Consider the following 18,560-nt stretch of genomic DNA (forward strand, 5'->3'; position numbering starts at 1 on the left):
AAGTATAATATTATTTTAATCATTGTATGTTTACTACGCTACGCTAGTGATATTTGGACTCCATATTGACGTTACATTAAATCTCCTTGTACCATTACAGGTAGCGTTTTAATTTCCGCAAACAGGAAATTCATGTCAAAGCAAATGTTATCACAGTGGTTGTTGAAATTAAAGTGGCACTACATTCTATTTTTAGTTGTGATACTTTTGACGCTAATATACAATAGAGGAATGGTGAGGCAAAATAATCCATGCTGACTCTTTCAATGCCATTCACGTGTTACCTTGTTTTTTGTCATCTAATTTCTTTTACTTACAAATAATAATCACAAACTAAAACGAAGTAAATAATGTGGAAAACAAATGGTGCACGGGGCAAGACAGATAACTTACTTGCTGAGTGCATAAAAAACACAAAAATGAAGGACATTTTAATCAATTCGCAGTCAAAATGTCAGTTTTGATCTTTTCAATATTTTGTATTTTTCAAAATGGATCTCAATTGACGCCTAGCACTATATTAGAAACAAGTGAGAATTTCAACGCCATTTCACACTGATAAATAATATATTCGGGTGAAGAAAGCCGGGGCTTTTGGCATGCAAACATATGGGAAACATTGCCCCCTGGTGGTAGGAAGCCCTTAGTAATAGTTTATTCATTTTAATTAATTAATTTTTTTTTCAATTATTTTAATTTGATGTTCAATAATAACAGTCAGTCTAAACTTATCTGCAGCTCAATGCAAACAAGGCACGATTGTGTTCGAGTTAGCCTCTGGCATGTGTTTCTCTCTCTCGTATTTTTGAAAGGACCCATGAGAGAGTGCTCACACAAAGAATACTTCTATTTTTTTATTTTGCCCAGTTTTTTAGCGGGCAAAAATAAAAGGAAGTAGGGGTGTTCAAAATGTAATGTACTATGGTCGCGGGAACAATACATTTTACTTTCAAATGAAGAGCAAATGAAATGGAACAGTTAGCAACTTATTGCTAAAATGTGTTATGGCGAATCTTTTGCAAAACTTTGCTTTGTTTTTGTTGCGTTTTATACAATTATCAACATTTTCCGGCAGACTTGCTAAAATTAACACAGGTCTTATTTTTATATGGTCATATATCTTCGGGAGTTGCTGAATATAATACACCAAAAAAATACCGCTACAAATGTACTTCCAAAATTTAATGACTCTGATAGGAAGGATATGGACTTGTTTTTATTTATTTATTATCCAAAAATATTTCACCATGGTTAGGGGTTATACTTGGCTGCAAAACAAGCCCATTAAAAAAAATGTCACATGACCAAAATACAAGTTATTCGTTGTTCCCTGAGCCCTGACAGGTGACAAAACGGCCGCCCTTTGAGATCCATATAGACGATTTTGCAATTCATATTCCACAAACTGAATACTAATCACAATTCCAAATTCGGGCTAGTGCTGGTCCATGGAAAAAAACGGAATGTTTGTAAATACAGATTGACTTGACTTGACTCCCCTTTTAAACTTGAGACTTATGGCTCCGACAAGACGCGCATACTAAGAAGTGACGTTGCAGTTCCCCGACCCTTCATCTTATTTGAAGCCCCAGATTATATTGTCTCTTTTCATTTTGTCTTCCTTATAGTCTGACTCCACACACAATCACCATTTCGGTCTGCTGATGTATCCCTTCATCTCCAGAGTGTCATTGAAGAGACCCATTTGGCTCTCCAGACTAATAACCATTGCAGAGATTGAGAGGGGATAATGTTATTGACTTCCAAACAAGATGCATAGTGAGTGTGCTGTCCCGATTTTTACATTCGCCGAGCCCCCGCTTCCGTGTACCTTGCTCACTTTTCAATTTGAAGCCTTCCAGCATGCAAAGGTTTGTTTGTTTGTTTATCTCGCTGAAGGTTCTTCAGTTGAAGTGGCTTTCTTGTCAAGAACCCCGAAGAGCACTGCGACCAATCAGGTTTAGCCCGCGTACTCCACTTTAATCAATGTCGTCCTGTCCGCTTGAGACGAGATGTTCACTTTGATGTCTGGTTTTTCCAGCGATCACGCTCGTGTTGCGAATAAACTCACTGTATTTACAACTTTAAAACGACTATCGCGCAAACAGTTCTGTGATTAAATTATGATAGTATAAGAGAAACAAAACAATTACTGAATTATATGGATAACCGCATTGTTAGGCGCAGTCTCGATTATTTCCGTACTTAACCCTCGTGCGTACGTGGTACCAATGTGGGATGTTTTCGATGATTTCTTTGTGAAATCAAAGGAGAATTCATTGGAAAAAAAAAAAAAATTCACGCTAATTATATACTCATGTAAAAGTTCAAAATACACCCATGCTGCAAATTCTAATCTGTTGCAGCTTGGCGTACTAAATAATTCCGACACATATGTTCATGGGTACCAGGTTGGACATACCCACACTCATTATAATCCACGATATTTGGATGAATGTTAAAACTATTTGCTATATTGCATTTCCGGCGGTTTTTGAACCAAGCTCTTTAGTGGTGGTTGACATAGGCCAACAGATGGAAATTTCTTGACGTGTTTAACACTTTAAGACAGTAGGTGGCGCCAAAGACACGAAAACACCAATTTGCTTCAAACCAATGCGAACGTACACCTTTTCAAGTTGTGTATTTTGCCTTGTATTTCATAAAAACTACATATGTATAGATAGAGCTAATGTCACGGAAGATACATACATAGTGTGCACCGTAAGAAAATGCGCGTTAGAAAATAGTCGGCAAAAAAACATAAGTCTGATTGTTTATCACTCCTTGCACACGCCCTCTTCCTAATATTGTTCTGTGATTGGTTTATCAGTGCTAGGATATACGCTGCACGTGTTAATCATTCAAAAAGGATCTTACAATATGGAGGCTCTCCTTTTCTTTGGATAAGCACGGCAGTTAGTGTTGTGTGTGTTGATGCCAAGAAATGATGTCTTTTTAGAAATAAATGTAAAGCTACACTCAAAAGACAGCTTTTTGTTGGTTGTATGATATTTTCTGCAAATGTTTGAAATACTGCACTATTGTACTCATTCAACAGTATTTGCTTTTTTTTTTTTTTTTTTTTTTTTACGCATGCATACAATGCGTTTGCGTGAATACCTGCTCTTATCGCTGCCCGTTGGGTATGCGCTGTCTAAAAAAAAAAACACACCGCTTCCACTTTTTGTTTGCAATCAACGGCAAAGGTTAAATGGAGGAAGCTAAAAAAAAAACCAATGAGAATAATCCATCTTTACTCTTATCTCTTGAAAGAGCACATCCTTTGAAAGGCTAGATGCACACAGGAGTTGCATGAACAGAGCGAGAGATGCATATTGTTTTGGCTACAGGCTATAACTGGTTCCAACTGGATTTAAAGCGACAGTAGTTTTTTTTTTTTTCTTTCTTTCTTCTGGATTTCACAAAGAGCGGCGTTAATGTTTCCTTGAGTCATCTACTTTGTTACAGATGACCCCGGTTTCTTGATGTTCCATGTTAAGTGCATTTTAAGTATCTTGTAGTGCAATATAATTCGATTTTCATCTCAAAATGGGACAATTATTCGAGCGGATCCCTGCGCGGCTCCGTTTTTTGTGACCGGTTACCGAGGCAAGGTCATAGTTCAACGTTGAGGAAGGTGTTCAGTCGTTAACCCCCTTTTGGCACCCCGCGCCGTCTGGATTATATTACCGTAAAGGGCTCTTTCGCAATGAGTCATGTTTATTTCATTGTCCTTTTTTTTATGGCTCTGCTGTTCCCCTTTTAACCCGTCATTCGCCGAGCAAGCTGCTAAATGTTCTGGCGGTACACAGGAGAGTATGGACGTAATAAATATTAGATGGACTCTGCTTTGACCAGCAATGTGTGCTAATCTGTGTCGAGGGCTGGAGAGACTCCCGGAAGCGCCCCTCCTCCCTTTCGCTATCTAGCGTGATCTCACTGCACACATTTGGGTAGAGCAAATGCCAATGAATAGTTTTATATATATATATATATATATATATATATATATATATATATATATATATATATATATATTAGGGCTGTCAGTTAATTTCAGTAGAAAAAACAAAAGTACCATCTCAGAATCAAAATTTCCTACTCAAGTTATCCACAGGGCCTTGCAAACATAGAAGTTATTCAAAAATTATTTATTTTTGAGCATTAATTTGTTTAAAAAATAAAACGTTAATCATTTGACAGCACGAATAAATGTGTAAATACATAAAATGTTTACTCACGCTGTCAAGTGATTAATTTTTAAAAATGAATCCCCAAAATAACCTTAATTATTCATGTTAAATTACAATTTTCAACAATTATTTTTACTCAATAAAAATAATTATTGTCATTTACTTGACTAAGCTCTTGAAAGTAACATAAAATCAAAATTTTAAAAAAGTCTGCACAAATTTCATTTTCCAAATACATATATATATATATATATATATATATATATATATATATATAAAACATGTATATATCCTCCCAATTCCCAGCCTTTCATTTATGTACCAAAATAAATAGGTTTGGTCATAGGAGCATAAAGACAAATCTTGCTCTGCTATGCACTATAGAAAAGTGATCGATCAGTCGTCTTTAATATATTTAAATGTAATCACAAAATTGATATTTGGCCTGATTAAAGTGTATAACAATTTCCATCAAACCTTTTAAAATTTCTGTCAAAGCCTAGGCTGCCATCTTATCAAGCTATACACGAAAGCAATCCTAAAAAGATAATATGCTAATTTGTCGGCACAAACAACACAAAACATTAGTAGCAACTGTGTATGCATCTGTCGGGACCTGGAAATCGGCCTTGGTTACAGAAAAGACGCTTGCCTGAGCTTTAGAAACAGCACGAGTCTTTGAGTAATGAAAACGCTGGCATGCGCCTTCCTGCTCTGTGCCTCCATCCACAGGCGGCATGCGTGCTGACAGAGAAGGATGTGGTGAGGTGGAGACACAGCCGGGCTTCTGACAGGAGAGATAATAGCCAATAAGGGGCTGCCACTCCGGATGAGTGACGGGCTCCGGGGACGGCCGTACTTGCCAGTAACTCTTTTTCTTTATGGATGCATACACCGGTGCTCCTTGCGCCCACGCATGTACGGGACTGCATGTACCAGACATTCCATGTCGACGGCGTTTACCTTTTTCGAGCAGTTTCCTACTTCACTTGGAGCGGATAAGGCGAATCGTGATTAGTATTCGAAATATAAGACTAAGTTCCTAAAACCTATTGAAGACGATACCTTGCTTTGAGTTTGACACCTGTGTATTAAAGTAATACTTACAATTAAAAAAAACAAAGTGTATTAAAATTCTTTTAATATTATACTGGATTTAAATTTGTATTTTTTTAATATATATTTTTTAGCACATATATTGGAACCAAGCCCATGATTTACTTAGCAAATTTTAATCAATTAGCAGTCAAAATGTCACTTTCCGTCTCTCCAAAACGAATTTATTTCCAATATTTTGCCAATCAGATTTTTCAAAATGGGTCTCAATTGACAGCTAGCATTGTATATATAATCAGGTGAGAAACTCAATGCCATTTCATGCTGGTAAATAATATATTAGGCTGAGAAAAGCAGAAGCTTTTGTCATGCAAACATGTGGGAAACATCACCCCCTGGTGGTAGGATGACAAAGTGCTTGATTTGACATGTATTTAGCTGGCCTTTAAAATGTTAATATCGCTGAGGATCACCTTAAATAATCGTTGCAGCCATCATGATCGCGATTAAAATTGGATTAATTGTGCAGCCCTAACCGACTCTATTTTTTAAACCCTTTTTTTCGAGATGAATACAACAATACATTAACTGTCTCATGAAGCATCGTGAAGCTTCACGATACCATCCAGCGACCCTGTGTTAAAAGATCCATTTGATTGTTGACAAATTATTATGTAGTTGTCATTACTCATCACTTTATTATTTTTATTGTTATTATTATTAAGGTCAGTCGAGACTACTTTTTTTTAACACGACGCCATCCTTCCATGCTTGACTCCAGCCATTGACGCCATCCCCCATACTGTCACTCTCAACCTCATCACTCATACTCATGCGACACCACCATCAGCGGCAAATAAGGAATCTTGGTGACTGGAAAAACAGCATGCACTTTTGTGTGTGCACATTACCATGTGACCTTCATCTAACAACCCTTGAGCCATACAGGCAGAGCTTGGATCCTTTAAGTGCATGAATGCAGATAAAAACAAGGAAATATTTCTCAATTCATACAATTATTATTTGTCTTATTGAAACCCTTATTGTGGGTTAGCCAATCCAGAACAGTAATCAACAATTTGATGAGATACGTAGCAACATAATGTTGGGGCATATATGCTAAAAGCGTTACCGTATTTCATAATATTATTCTAAGTTTAGCCTTATAATGCGCAAACAATTTCCCAGTCTTGAATCTACCTACTCCTGCAGTCTATAATAAGAACCACGGGGCACTTGTGACTTGAACTCAGAATGATAATTATCTTTGACTGCATACATCAAACCGAGGACCTTGTTCAATTATGCTGTGAGAGTAATGAGTATAATCATAACCATAACCTATGTGCAGAATCAAGTATAGATATCCGGACCTTGTCATTTGAACGGAAAATTACTGGCTGTGCCTTGCCATTTTGTCAGGCAGGCATATGTTGAGCTTATTGCATGTAGCTTCAGTTTTGTTACGCATGAAGAAACAATTTCAATCAGGGAAAAAAAAAAAATTTTACTGTCATGACCTGTAGGGTTGGCTGTGTTTATGTTGTTTTGCCTCCAATGGTCACAGTTTTTGCTACATTACTCAGTTGGCTTGTACTAGGTAAGCATTAGTCAAGGGTGTCAGCTACCCTCTATAAAAAAAGGTATTTGGCGAGAGTTTTATTATTTATGATGGTTATTGCTACTTTTATACTAAATACTACAATGTATTTTTTCACTTATTTTTATATCAATTGCAAAATTTAATCTGTTACAAGCTTCGAATAAAACTGAATAATTATGGGAAATTTTGCTGTTAATCTGTCAAAGGAATTTTAACAACTTGACAGGACACATTTTTACATGTGATATACATTAATGTACACATGTATACAGTAATATATGTAATGTTTATTATTATATATATATTAGGGTTGCAATAGTTAATCGAAGTATCAAAATAATCACTGAGTTTGATCATTGATTAATCGTTTGGTGTTTAATTCAACATTGACCATATCCTTTTTCTATCTGATGTCTTCCAAATTCAGGCATTTTGTCCTTTTTGTTTCTGCTTCCACATTTTTTTTTTTCTCGTCCCTTGCTTCCTCCATGTCTCCTCTGTTTATTTTCATGCGCCGCGGTCTCTCTCAGACTCTTGTCTCAGTCAGGCGTCAGAAGGGATGTCAGACAGGTCATTTGTCAGGTTTCATGCAAGGCTTGATCAGAGAATAAATGAAAGGTTGACAGTTGCCTTCAACATCTCAGATGTGTCACGTGACATCGCTTTCATGAAGAGGTAGTATTCGAGACCGAATCGTCACTAAAACAAAATTGCACGCGATTGGAATCGTTTGCTCTATTAAAGAAATGGCCTGGTGAAATATTAGCAATCTTCTTTCAGCATGAGCTGGTCTTGACAGTCCAGCCCGCCGCAGAAAACGAGGCATCATCCATGATGCTCCCAATTCCTTTTGACAAGCCTTGACTTGTCATCGAGCTTCAAGCTGCCCAGCTGCATGGTTAGCATGGCTCTTAGGTCAGAAAGCACACTTTTCATGTTCAAAAGCATCAAGCTAACTTTCTAATTAGCATAAATTACAAAAGCCGATACTTTTTTCTCACATTTTGATGTAAGAAATGTTGCGTAGGACGCAGGCAAACAAGAGCACCGAAGATGCTATCAAGATTTTCGAGCTTGTGTTTGGACTACTATTTTACCCGCCGCTAGGGGGCACTGCGCATTAATAAACTCAAGCAGGCACGTTACTGTTGTGTTGGTGCAGTATTCTAACAATCCAAGTGTGTCGTGTAATGTTGTTCATAAGTTGTTGCTGCTTGTTTTATTAATTTGCTGGCGTCAGTGTTGATCGTTAAATAGAACGTTAAAAAAATAACTCCCATATTCCATCTTTCTGCTTAAATATGAGTCAGGTGCAGCTTATACGGGTCGAAAATACATTTTCTCTTGCATTTTTGTTGGTGCGTCTTATACTCCGGCGCAGCTCGTAGTCCAAAAATATGGCACATAACAATGTTTTGATTTCAAGAATTCTTATTCACCGCCGAGAATTTGAGGCTGAACGGCAGCGGCGGGCCCGTTTGGGGCGGAAGAGAGTGAGAGATGGTAATGAAGGAGCTAATTGCTTCCACTGGATTTTGAAATCGAAGCCCGAGCCCCAAGTGAATGCGCTGTGCTGCTCGCAAATGGAATATTGATGACTGTGGCGAAAATAAGGGAAAATGACCCCCTCTATGATCAATGTAAAAGCCACAGATTTGCACGGAACGTGTCTCAACAGGCAATACATTCCCCTTGGTTTGTATGGATCCGTATACACTTACAACTGGTTTAATATTGCTGAGGTACACAAGTATTTTATTATATCCACTTGCCTTGTATTATTCATAGCCGCAATAATGTATTAATGGCAACTTTAAAAATGTCTCATAATGATGCAAAGGAGAATCAGATATATTATGGATTGAGATTAAGTAATGAGCTACAGGTAAGTAAAATAACAAAAGAATCGTAATACAACTAAAACTTCATGCCTAGTGTGTTTACAAGACTCCATTTATATTAAAGATGTCAAAAATTTGTGATAACTGTATGATCATTTAGATTTTTGGCAGTATATTTTTCATATCAATATTGCCTATTTTTCGGACCATAAGCCGCAACGTTTTTCTCATGTTTTGAGCCCTGCGGTTTATAGTCCAGTGCGGCTTATCTGTGGTTTTGTTGTTGTTGTTGTTTTCTAACAAATTTCCATCCGTCCATCCATTTTCTGTAAATATGTTGGGACTATACCATCTTTTTGCGTAAAGATCAATCAATCAATCAAATTTTATTTATATAATCATCTTACCACCAGGGGCAATGTTTTTCACAAAAGCCTCCCTAATATGTTATTTACCAGTGTGAAATGGCATTGAGTTTCTCACCTGTTTCCTAATACATAAAGTGCTGACAATTGAGGCCCTTTTGAAAAATTCGTTATCGGTACTTTTTTGGTTCATAACGTGTGGGAGGGCTTTTTTTTTTTTAACTATTCTAAGCGAGTGTTATGTTTTGATCGACAAAGATAAGTCTGTTTACATGGAGGACAAGAGAAAAATATTTACTGGTGAGAGGTTAAAATTCCAACGACAATATTCAATTAAAGTATCTTAAAAGGATGAATCTTTTACAAGAAATGATTCATTAAATTCATAGTTGATTAGTCGCTAAATTATATAGTTACATACATATAAAATTAGATTTCTTCAATTAGATGTTGGGATTTGGTAAAGAATCGGTTTAGTTGTTAATCTCCAAAGCCAATGTGTTGTGTATCCGAATCACGTTGCAATAATGGCTTTTGTTTATTCCCCTGGCAAATAGAAGCGAGTTTTCATCTGGCCTTTGTTGCCTCTCATATTTCCTCCCTCCATTGAAAGACAGAACGATGCCAAGGGAATGATTTACAGCGACCGGAATCAACATCTCGTCATGCCGTAACCTTAGTCAACTTTCTTTTGGGCCTTTTTTTTTCCCTTATCCAAATTCTTGGTGTCAGATTTTTTTTTTTCCCCCCTCAGTATCACTCTGCCAACGTTACAACAATGTTCCCCCATGTTTACATGAAGTCTGTTCCAAACTAACAAACTGAAGTTTTTCAGCCTGCAGCCCATGGCGCTCGCGCTCTACTTGTCGTTTGTCTTCATGTCTTTTTTTTTTTTTTGGTGACCCTCATGGCTTTTTCTGTGAGTGTACACAATAAAGAAAAGAACTCGGCACAGAGGAAATGTCGCATCTCAGTGAGTTGTTCCGTTTCCAGGTAATGATGCACATTCTCTGTCCTAGTTTTGGCTTGTTGGCTTTTGTATTGCAATGAGCAACATGTGCTTTCCTGTGGACATGATGCTTTTTTTTATTGTCTGTTGAAAACATTTAGGGTCTAATTTAAACCCAAATAGCCGGCGCCAAATTGGTTGTTTGCTCACGCTAAACAATAACAGAACAGGTGGAAAATATCTGTTTGGGACTGCTGTATTTAAAACGGATTTATTTATTTATTTTTGTCGCTTATTTGCCGTTTTTTTGGAGTTGTGGCAGGAATAGATTACAACTCCTGCCCTCATTAGTCAAAGGCAGAGAGCCAATCATGTGTCTTGTCGGCGTGCCCGAGAGCTGTGCTTCCTCAAAGTCACACACACTTAGAAGAGCAGAAAAAAATCTCTTACCTAGATTTCTTTTGTAATAAATTGGATTTTCAAGTGTAAACTCTAATTGTTATCATGTTTGGTCAGCTACAGGCTTTTCTTTAGACTTCCACTAATATAACCGCGGCTCTCCGTGAAACTACAGTCAAAGGAACCGGGAACCGGAAGAGACAACAGTACAGTTACTGTTTAAGGTTGAATAATTTATGTAAATGTGTACCGTAAATATGTAAAGTATAAATACTTTTTACATTTAAAAAAAAAAAATTCTGCTACCCACATACACTTGCATGAAAATTCCGCCGACTCTACTTCGCGTTTTTTCCCAATTTCGGTCCGCATTAACCGCAAAAAATGAGCGATCGCTGTTTTACAAATCTATTCTTAGTAAGCTAAATATACTAAAGTTGAACACATTTTGACTTATTTGCTATACTGGTTTGTTTTCCTTAAGATAGACCTGTCCAGTTAAAGTTTATGTTAAAATATTCGTCAGAAAATATGGTAATTATTATTAATAATAATGTATGAGCTATTTTTCAAACTTATAACCCTTCACGTAGTTCTGTACCAGAGAAGTACCGCATCTCTCAGTTTCAAAAAGGTTGGTGACCCCTTCTCATTTCACATACTACTTACTACAATAGGGTACTCAATAAACCATATTTCTTCAAATAGATGCCTCATTTTATGCTCTGCGGTAATCGGAATAAAACATGAGCTGAATAAGCCACTTTGAAACACGGAAGTGGTGTAAAACTGTCAAATTAGTCTTGTTTTGGATTCATGTGTAGATGGGAATAGTTTTCCATCACAAGTTGAATCTGGTATATGTGAAATCTAAATCGTGCAAACGGGGCTTTTATGATCCTAACTGAACAGTGGAATTATCAAAAGTGTAATTATGGAGAACAGTTGCTGTTTGCTTGATGTGACCTTTTCTACATTGCAAAGCAGTTCTCCTTTTTAATGAGCCTCTTTAATAATTTATTCAGAAGGCAACATGGAAGCTTGTTTGCGAGATGGTTCGGATTTAATTGTCATTGTTGAATTCAGTTTTGTTCAACATTGCCACACAGTCAATGTCAATTTTATGTGGATGTGAATTGAAAAAAAATATACCATCCGCTTAAAAACTTTCCAAAACAATCTTTACACTTATTCACTGGCATCCACAGAAAAACACAAACGCAACTTGATCATTAATTATGTACAGTATTAATTATGTACATTATTAATTTTATACAGTATATTTCCACATTTTTGTTGACTTCTATGTGGCATGTGCGAGGTTTTTTCCAGGCTTATACTACGGCCCCCATTAGGGGGCATGGCTCAAATCTTGTTGTTTTTTTCTCCCCCCGTCTCTCATGATTTACATTGTGTGTCTTTGTGAGTAACAATAGGCCTTATTTAAATATAAATAAGAATTATTTATGTCTATGTGTGTGAGCATACATGCCAATAAGCAGTGTGTTTTTGTAAAATAATATATATACATATAAACAATTATTCCATCAGTCATTATCTTTGTCCTGTTTCTTCAATGGTTCAAGGGAAAATTTGTGCCTCGTACTTGTGCAGTTATAACGACGATTAAAGAAACCTTGACAGCATAGATGTTAAGATATAATATAGAATAGCTAATCTTATATTAACTCCCATTGGGACGTTAAAGTTGAGGAATGCAAGGCCATTTTAATAACTGCTTTTAGCGTTTAAACTTTAATTTTCAAATGGGACGGTTTGACACAACAACACAGAAGTTTTAAGCAGTAAAAATCAATCAAGCCTGCAAATACACACTGTCGGTATGAAGTAGTTAATAAAATTTTTTTAAAAAAGCTACGTCAAGGCATTTTTTTAAAGGTGATGAGGCAAATTAGGATTTTTTTTTTCTCACAGTCATCGAACCATTTCATCTTTTTATTAAATGGCTTCGCGAGCCATTTCAAAATATTTTTTTAGTAAATCCCGCGGGCTGCAAATGGTCCCCGTGCCCTAGTTTGGACACCACTGCTCTGCTAGAACACGCACCATTTTTTGGTACACTTCCTCAGAGGACAGCACGCCATCAGAATACAATCTTTTTCCATCACCTATCTGCTTTTCCCGGCAGCTCAGGTCAAAATTTTAACATTTCCAATTTTTTTTTTTCCCCCCCTTGTCATTTTCAGCGAGGGAGGAAAACGTAGCCACCTTCCGGGGCTCGGAGTACTTCTGTTACGACCTGTCGCAGAACCCCATCCAGAGCAGCAGCGATGAGATCACGTTGTCCTTCAAGACGTGGCAGCGCAACGGCCTCCTGCTCCACACGGGGAAATCAGCAGACTATGTCAATCTGGCGCTAAAGGATGGGGCCGTTTCCCTCGTCATCAATCTGGGATCCGGGGCCTTTGAGGCCATCGTGGAGCCCGTCAATGGAAAATTCAATGACAACGCCTGGCACGATATCAAAGTCACGCGCAACCTGAGACAGGTAATCGGGGGCGGGGGGTGCTGATGGATGGAGGTTGGCAACAGGTGGAATGATTTTTGGAGGGAGGGGGGGTGGAGATTAGCTGAGTGAAGTGACAGCGCTGGGTTGAAAAATGTCACCATGTTTCTTATCAGTTGTCATTGCATTGCCACGGTTCAGTGACAAATATCATCAAATTTCTGTATAACATGACCTTCTTGTTTTAATTCATCGTTTGCTTTCTGTTTTTTAATTTTTTTCTATAAAGCAAAGCAGCTCTTCAAGGAGAAACCAGTTAGCGTAGTATTTGCTTTCACTAGCGTTTTTGAAAGCCATTAAAGCAAGTATTTATACGACCACTTTTTTTTTTTTTTAAACCTTAACGTAGTATTTTGACCATTTTTGGTCATTTTCTTCCGCATTATTCTGGCAGTATTTTAGCCGAGGGTTGGCACATTCCGGGTTGTGTGATAACCAAGTGATCGTGCCATGTTGAACTTAACATCTGGGTGAAATTTCAGCTCCCTACTGTCTACTTTTAGAGTGTTTTGATGTGAAATGCCTTTGATGTAAAGATCAAAATATCGCTCAAAGGTTAAGCAAGCTGCAGTGCATACGTGGATTTTAAGAGAGTTTAGCCATGTCTAGATGTGTTTTGGGAATCGGAATGAAGCAAATATCGTACAGTCAAACGTTACAATTTGAATGCATTTATCATACAGAATTTTAAGATAGTAGGAAATTTTAGAATTTCTGCCAAGAAAATTCTGTCCTGACGTACTAGCATCACAAATAGTTGCTGTTAATTTGAGTGTTCGCCCACCTGAAGGAGAATTATCGGCTTTATGTAAATTTGTAGCATTTTGCCACGGGAAATTTGAACACCGAAAGCACAAAGTAATCAAAAAATTTTAGTGGTAGAGTCTAACTATACTGAGTTTTAAATGTAAACTTTGTTTACTTTACTTTAAACAGATTAAAGTCAATCTAGAAAATTGCCAAAGAACAAAAATGTTCAAATTTCGTCATCTTTGTTTTAATTTTTGCTACTTTATAGGGTTGGCAGAATCCCTCATAAACTTTGTTTAGCTTAAAAAAAAGGTGAAAATTTGAAAATGATATGAATGATAATGAATGAGTTAAATTTAAACTCGTTATCAACCGTTGATGAATTTTCCTGTTTTCGATGTGATTTTTATTTGAACGCGTTGGCCCGCAAAAGATCCGTTTGAAAGTTTCACTGCCGTATGATTGCATTTTTTTTTTCCCTCGGGCTTGCACGCAGACTTGTGTTGAAATAGTGTTAGCTATGGAAGCGGAGTTTGTCAATAGTCGCGTCGGCGAGGCGGCATCACAACAAAGAGCAAAAACACAGTAAGTGCTTATTTCCTGACCTTTGCGGCAAACCGGAGCGCCACGGGTTAGCGCAGTTGTAATACTTAAGGGTTTAGCCACTAAAAGCTGCTTTTATTTTGTTACCGAGGTTCTCTACTCTGCCCTTGCTTTTCACTCTCATTTTCTTTCACTTTGAAAGCCACCGTAACATCCAGGGTGAAAAAAACACTACAGGTTCTGTACGGATTTGCGCCCGGCTAAAACGAGCGCAAATTCCGATCTTCGAATGGGAGGTTTTCCAGTCTGTGTTTACTGCCTAATGATATCAAATGCGATTGGAACAAACTGGTTTTTGTTCAAATCGGATCATTTTTCTACAAATCGTGTAGTGTTTCTTCACCGCGGCACTAACTCATCCATGATACAAAGTCATGTTTTACTAACCAGTATCTAACTAATGTACTAACTAACATCCTAATTCTTCATCGTTGCTTTTATTTTGGAATTTTTTTGTCCATCCTTATTAACAACCTTTTTTTGTTCACTATTCTTTTGATTTTCCTTTCTTCCCCTTTTTTCTGGAAAGCAATCAGGCATTGGACACGCTATGGTAAACAAACTACATTGTCTGGTAGATATCATTCTTATTGTCTTTTTTTTGGGTTTGCCGTGTGTTCCCTCCCCCTCTCTTCTTTTATCCGTTCTTTTTGAGTTCCATCCTAGACACTCTTATCAAAAAATGAGGAGATGGGTTTGTATTACCAGGCAATTCTTTCTTCACTTCTCAATTTCCTCCCCTGACCTGCCAACAACCTTCTTATTTACCTCACAATTCCCCATCCTGTTTTTTTTTTTCACTTTAGCGTTTACTTTTTTTCTTGTTTTTGGTTTTTTTTTTCGGTTTTTTTCCACATTTCTGCAGATTTCCAATAAATACAAAATTGACTTCTTTGCCTTTTGCCAGGGCAACTTACTTTTTTTTTCTTCTTTTATTTGTTCACACAAAAAGTCCCCATTTTTTGTGAGGACTGTCGTCCAGAACTGACAGAAGCTTTCCACAATGCCAGCAAAGATGGTGACCTCAACACCGAGCCCTAAAAAGAAAAAAAAAAAAGAAAAAAAAAACGACCTCAAACTGGAAACGCTCAACTTTTATTGCGGGAGCTCTGACAGTTGTTTCCAACTCACGATGGCGCATGGCATGCCCAGACTTTCATTCACATCATAATTCATGCAACCCCAAATAACCACTAACACAATAATTCATTCACTCACACCTCATACATCACTTTCACCCATTTTGCCCTCCCTGTGTGTTTTTGTAGCATGCTGGTGGTGAACGTTGGCGTCTTTTCTAACCCTTATCGACTTACCCCCGGGTCCATAGGCACAACTTTTTTCAAGAACGTGCGTACTGATCGAGGATTTTCGGTCCGCTCACGTGATTTAAATCGGTGGTTCTCAAATACGAGCTGATTTGCATTCAATGGCATTTAATGCCATGATAAGAGCGGCGTGGTTTTCTTTTCGAATTAAGAGCAAATTGATTGGAACATGGAGTCACTTCTAATTGTGTTTAAAAGTTTTATTCCCATCGTCATCAGTGACATCAATCAGAGCAGCTGAATCTAAAACTAACAAAATCAATTTTTCAAAGTTGATGAATAAAATAGGCGGAGAAATATCACTACAAATTGGGCAATATGGCCAATAAATAAAATTGCAATTTTCTTCCGTCATTCTAGATCAGAAGTGCCAAACTTCAGTCCTCGAGGGCCAGTATCCTGCATGATTTCGGGATTTCTCTCCTGTTTTAAATAATTAGCTTATTAACAAGTTCAGCAGGAGCTTAAAAACGATGTTTGAGAGAGAAGGTTTGAAAACGTGCAAGATACCGACCCTCTAGGACTGGAATTCTAGAAAATTCTATTTTTTATCAAATTAATAAACCCAACAAAAATGTGTTATTTGAAGGTCTTACTTAGCATTCAAAGCTTCTGCAAAAACTAGCGATTCATAGCCTGTCCTGAAAGCGATGGTACCGACCAATCTCGGCTCACTTTTTGGTCATGTGATCGCAAAATAAGTCACGATTGGTCGTTCGTGATGTCATTTTCAGTCGACTTTTTTTTTTAAAAGCTATCGATTATGCGTGAAATATAATTTGATAATCAAATAAATTATACACCAAATATTAACTTTTTGCTCCTAAAATTGAATAAATAAGTGGACTGTCCCTTTAAATGTCACAATTAAGTCGTAATCCATCATTGCGCCAGCCTTGTTACAAATTTTAATAAATCACACACATATGGCAGCATCTTTTTTTTTAATTCTAAAAATGCCTGCTTTTTGGCTGAAAAAATATTTGCATCATTGGGAAAAAAAAAAAGAGAACGAACGACTGACTTACCTCACCACTTGAGCTAAAACCGATCCCGGATCAGCAGCTTGCATTCTGAGAAAAGATTTGAATATGGACCTCGGTCTTGAATGCGCATGAGAGCGTGCACCTCGTGTGGTCTGCTCCAAGCTTTGTATGGCCACCATTCAATTACTCCCTTCCATGTCCAATTAAATGTGTCTCATTTCTTTTCCAAGCGTGGTGGCCTTGGTTTGCAAATCGATGTGGTGTGGAAAAAGTCCCCTTTGTTTTGCATGTGTGTGTTAAAGATGTCTGCAAGAGAGAGGAGCGTGCGGGAGAATCTGTGCGTGTGTGTGTGTTAACTGTATCTGTGTGTCTGCAATTACAAGACGAATCCCTAAACCTAAGACAAGTGTACTCAATTTGTCCTTGGTTTGAACGTTGTACTAACCCTCCCCCCCGACCTAAAGTATCAGAACCAAACCTACGATCCATTTTCTTACCCCCATCAAAGATAAAGAAAATATGCCTCTGCCATATTTTCTTTACCTGTCCTGTGAATCCTGACTAAAAATCCATTACCCAAATCAAAACGCTGTCTGGTCCAAAACGATCGGGTTACAGAAGAATTCGATGGAAAAAGCTGCAAAAAAAAAAAAGTCCAAATGCCTTGTTTTAAATGCAGACCAAGAAAGGAGATTTCCTTCTTTTTATTTTTTATATATAGATTTTTTTTTTTAATATTACACAACATCATATCCAAGATTGTAATGGTTTGGCATTGGCTATGTGTTACCCCCAACAGGTGACAATATCCGTTGATGGGATCCTCACCACCACTGGTTACACCCAGGAAGACTACACCATGCTGGGGTCTGACGATTTCTTCTATGTGGGTGGGAGCCCCAGTACTGCAGACCTTCCCGGCTCTCCAGTTAGCAACAATTTCATGGGCTGCCTCAAAGAGGTAGGAGAACCTTTGCTTTGCTCTTTCAATGCCATTCTCATTTTTTAAAAAAAAGTAATAACAGTAATTAATCATAACATTCTGGTCAAATATGTTTTTTTTATGGAGAGGAGCTGACACCCTTGATTAATGCTTACCTAATATAAGCCAATTGAGCACTGCAGTGCTAACTGTGACCATTGGATGGCAGTGTTTCCACACTTATAACTCAGCTATTATCTACATGCAGTTCAAAGTAAGGAAGTCATCATTTCACATGATACAGCCTGTATTTACATAGACATAGCACACAATATTCTGTAGGCCTTGAAAGGTGAGTGAAAATACTAAATTTAACGGCCCTCGAGAGGTTTCCTTTTCCAATAACGCTTAGCATTGAAAGGGTTAACAGTAAATCAAACAAAGACCAAGATTTGTAATGAATTCATCTAAATAATCTGTTTTTAATGTCACCTTAAAAAAATGGAGACACCTTGTGGACTAGATTTCATGGAATTGAATGTGTGGACTGTTAAGGCTAATGATGGACAAATGAAGCTTCATGAAGCGCTGATGATATATATTGACTTCTCTAAATGGCACTTTTGATTCAAAAGATACAAAAGAAAAACCATTTGAGAAAAACCTTTAATTAGATTATATGAAATTGAATGTCGTCACTCAGTAAATACTAGTGAGCTACACACGAAGCTTCATGAAGCTCTTGTGATATTTTTGACCCCTCTAGCCGGCACTCTTGGTTCAAAGAGTCAGGGAAAGTAATACATTTCAACTGCACTATCTAGAGGTGTAAAAAAATCTCAAGCGATGCTTCATGAAGCTTCATTTTCCCATCACGAGTAAAGAGCATATATTTTCATTTTTTAAATTGAATGTCAGCTTTTTGAGGCTCTTTTGATCTTAATATTTTTCAGAAAATCTGTTTATGTGTCTGGACTCTTAAGATGTATAAATATGTCTTGCTCAAACAATGGATGTTCTTTATCATTGCTATGG

The 18,560-nt window shown here is 37.4% G+C and overlaps 1 protein-coding gene across 12 annotated transcripts in view; it reads left to right on the forward strand.

The window, feature by feature from the left end:
- The window catches only part of nrxn3b (neurexin 3b), a 257,192-nt gene that overhangs the window by 49,619 nt on the left and 189,013 nt on the right, over nt 1-18,560 (forward strand). For 10 of the 12 annotated variants that reach the window (XR_015863763.1, XR_015863764.1, XM_088402884.1 and 7 more), the window contains 3 exons: nt 12,617-12,918; nt 14,819-14,863; nt 17,403-17,564. Coding sequence is in view for 10 of the 12 variants with exons in the window: in XM_088402884.1 (XP_088259010.1) it covers nt 12,617-12,918; nt 14,819-14,863; nt 17,403-17,564 (509 nt within the window). In the remaining 2 variants the exon portion in view is untranslated. The remainder of the gene's footprint in view (nt 1-12,616; nt 12,919-14,818; nt 14,864-17,402; nt 17,565-18,560) is intronic. The other 2 variants (XM_088402890.1, XM_088402892.1) reach the window with 1 other exon arrangement.

Source organism: Hippichthys cyanospilos, chromosome 20, assembly GCF_059441005.1.
Source record: "Hippichthys cyanospilos isolate Australia breed blue-spotted pipefish chromosome 20, RoL_Hcya_1.0, whole genome shotgun sequence".
NCBI classification, from domain to species: Eukaryota; Metazoa; Chordata; class Actinopteri; order Syngnathiformes; family Syngnathidae; genus Hippichthys; species Hippichthys cyanospilos.